General features: G+C 42.4%; 1 protein-coding gene across 1 annotated transcript; it reads left to right on the plus strand.

Moving 5' to 3' along the window:
- The first annotated feature begins 474 nt into the window (after nucleotides 1-474).
- Nucleotides 475-769, plus strand: LOC132495482 (pancreatic progenitor cell differentiation and proliferation factor-like). Its single transcript, XM_060107374.1, has 2 exons — nucleotides 475-640; nucleotides 678-769. Exons 1-2 carry the CDS (start codon nucleotides 508-510, stop codon nucleotides 767-769), a joined length of 225 nt encoding a protein of 74 aa, XP_059963357.1. The 5' UTR covers nucleotides 475-507.
- The last annotated feature ends 2,713 nt before the right edge of the window (nucleotides 770-3,482 follow it).

The raw sequence follows: 3,482 nt of genomic DNA on the forward strand, positions 1-3,482 counted from the left end.
AAATAGAAACAAAGAAATCAATAGCAAAGATCAATAAAACTAAAAGCTGGTTCTATGAGAAGATAAACAAAATTGATAAACCATTAGCCAGACTCATCAAGAAAAAGAGGGAGAATCAAACCAATACAATTAGAAATGAAAAAGGAGAAGTTACAACAGACACCACAGAAATACAAAGCATCCTAAGAGACCACCACAAGCAACTCTATGCCAATAAAATGGACAACCTGGAAGAAATGGACAAATTCTTAGAAAGGTATAACCTTCCAAGACTGAACCAGGAAGAAACAGAACATATGAACCAACCAATCACAAGTAATGAAATTGAAACTGTGATTAAAAATCTTCCAACAGGCCCTCACGCGTCTCGGTCGTGGAGCCATTGGCCACGGTCTCCTGTGCAGATGGGCTCAGTGACCTAGCGTCCCAGTCCCCGCCATCCATGATCGAGTGTCGAGGCCCCCGAGGGGTTGCTGCCGAGGTTTCCACCAGCCCACAAGCAAGAGCATGGCAGCCATCCTCTCCAGCAGCTCGCTTGTGGCCACCCACGACTACTACCGGCACTGCCTGGGCTCCACTTCCAGTAACAGCTCCTGCAGAAGTGCCGAGTACCCAGGGGAAGGCATCCCCCACCACCCCGGTCTCCCCAGAGCTGACCCAGGACACTGGTAGGCTAGCTTCTTTTTCGGGAAGTCCACTCTCCCATTCATGGCCACAGTGTTGGAGTCCCCAGAGCACTCAGAACCAGCCCAGTCCTCCACTGGCATAATCACCTGTGACCTGGTTTGGGAAGTTGTGGGGAAGCAGCAGCCTGGCAGCCAGCCTGGCCAAACCAACTACAGGCCCCCGTCCTGAGTGGCCACTACCAGCTGCCGGGCTTCCTCCCAAGGCGCTAGGCTTATCAGAGACCCCCCTCCTTAGAGTGAGCAGGCTGCAGCCAACAGAAGCAGTTGGGTTTTTAATATCAAAACAGCAAAACACCAAAAAAGTTTAGAGAACTCCACTCTTTACTATCCAAGCCACATGAGAGCCTTCCAGCACCCTCTAACCTGTGCCTTGCACCGAGTAGAAAATAAACTCCAAGAAGCCAGCAAAAAAAAAAAAAAAAAAAAAAATTCCAACAAACAAAAGTCCAGGACCAGATGGCTTCACAGGTAAATTCTGTCAAACATTTAGAGAAGAGCTAACACCCATCCTTCTCAAACTCTTCCAAAAAATTGTGGAGGCAGGAAGACTCCCAAACTCATTCTATGAGGCCACCATCACCCTGATACCAAAACCAGACAAAGATACTACAAAAAAAGAAAATTACAGACCAATATCACTGATGAATATGGATGAAAAATCTTCAACAAAATACTAGCAGACAGAATCCAACAACACATTAAAAGGATCATACACCATGATCAAATGGGATTTATCCCAGGGATGCAAGGATTCTTCAATATATGCAAATCAATGTGATACACCATGTTAACAAGTTGAAGAATAAAAACCATATGATCATCTCAATAGATGCAGAAAAAGCTTTTGACAAAATTCAAAACCTATTTATGATAAAAACTCTCCAGAAAGTGGGCATAGAGGGAACCTACCTCAACATAATAAAGGCCATATATGGCAAACCCACAGCAAGCATCATTCTAAATTCAAAGCATTTCCTCTAAGATCAGGAACAAGACAAGGATGTCCACTCTCACCACTATTATTCAACATAGTTTTGGAAGACCTAGCCATGGCAATCAGAGCAGAAAAAGAAATAAAAGGAATCCAAGTTGGAAAAGAAGAAGTAAAACTGTCACTGTTTGCAGATGACATGATACTATACATAGAGAACCCTAAAAATGCCACCAGAAAACTACTAGAGCTATCAATGAATTTGGTAAAGTTGCAGGTTACAAAATTAATGCACAGAAATCTCTTGCATTCCTATACACTAATGATGAAAAATCTGAAAGAGAAATTACAGAAACACTCCCATTTACCATTGCAACAAAAAGAATAAAATACCTAGGAATAAACCTACCTAAGGAGACAAAAGACCTATATGAAGAAAACTCTAAGACACTGATGAAAGAAATTAAAGATGATACCAACAGATGGAGAGATATAACATGTTCTTGGATTGGAAGAATCAACATTGTGAAAATGACTATACTACCTGAAGCAATCTACAGATTCAATGCAAGCCCTATCAAATTACCAATGGCTTTTTTTACAGAACTAGAACAAAAAATCTTAAAATCTGTATGGAAACACAAAAGACCCCAAATAGCCAAAGCAGTCTTGAGGGAAAAAAACGGAGCAGGAGAGGGCCTCCCTGGTGGCGCAAGTGGTTGAGAGTCCGCCTGCCGATGCAGGGGATACGGGTTCGTGCCCCGGTCTGGGAGGATCCCATATGCCGCGGAGTGGCTGGGCCCGTGAGCCATGGCCGCTGAGCCTGCGCGTCCGGAGCCTGCGCGTCCGGAGCCTGTGCTCCGCAACGGGGGAGGCCACAACAGTGAGAGGCCCGCATACCGCAAAAAAAAAAAAAAAAAAAAATGGAGCAGGAGGAATCAGACCCCCTGACTTCAGACTATACTACAAAGCTACAGTAATCAAGACAATATGGTACTGGCACAAAAACAGAAACACAGATCAATGGAACAAGATAGAAAGCCCAGAGATAAACCCACACACCTATGGTCAACTAATCTATGACAAAGGAGGCAAGGATATACAATGGAGAAAAGACACTCTCTTCAATAAGTGGTGCTGGGAAAACTGGACAGCTACATGTAAAGGAATGAAATTAGAACACTCCCTAACACCATACAAAAAAATAAACTCAAAATGGATTCGAGACCTAAATTTAAGACCAGACACTGTAAAACTCTTAGAGGAAAACATAGGAGGAACACTCTATGGCATAAATCACAGCAAGATCTTTTTTGACCCACCTCCTAGAGTAATGGAAATAAAAACAAAAATAAGCAAATGGGACCTAATGAAACTTCAAAGCTTTTTCACAGCAAAGGAAACCATAAGCAAGACGAAAAGACAACCCTCAGAATGGGAGAAAATATTTGCAAATGAATCAACGGACAAAGGATTAATCTCCAAAATACATAAACAGCTCATGCAGCTCAATATTAAAAAAACAAACAACCCAATCCAAAAATGGGCAGAAGACCTAAATAGACATTTCTCCAAAGAAGACATACAGATGGACAAGAAGCACATGAAAAGCTGCTCAACATCACTAATTACTAGAGAAATGCAAATCAAAACTACAATGAGATATCATCTCACACCAGTCAGAATGGCCATCATCAAAAAATCTAGAAACAATAAATGCTGGAGAGGGTGTGGAGAAAAGGGAACACTCTTGCACTGTTTGTGGGAATGTGGATTAGTACAGCTACTATGGAGAACAGTATGGAGCTTCCTTAAAAAATGAAAAATAGAACCATATGATCCAGCAATCCCACTACTGGGCATAT

Source organism: Mesoplodon densirostris, chromosome 8 (genome assembly GCF_025265405.1).
Source record: "Mesoplodon densirostris isolate mMesDen1 chromosome 8, mMesDen1 primary haplotype, whole genome shotgun sequence".
NCBI classification, from domain to species: Eukaryota; Metazoa; Chordata; class Mammalia; order Artiodactyla; family Ziphiidae; genus Mesoplodon; species Mesoplodon densirostris.

Bases quoted from the DNA above. Each gene is read 5' to 3' on its own strand.
- LOC132495482 (XM_060107374.1), top strand. From the start codon at position 508: ATGGCAGCCATCCTCTCCAGCAGCTCGCTTGTGGCCACCCACGACTAC. The intron at 641-677 runs GTCTCCCCAGAG...CTGGTAGGCTAG, and splicing joins AGGCATCCCCCACCACCCCG to CTTCTTTTTCGGGAAGTCCA.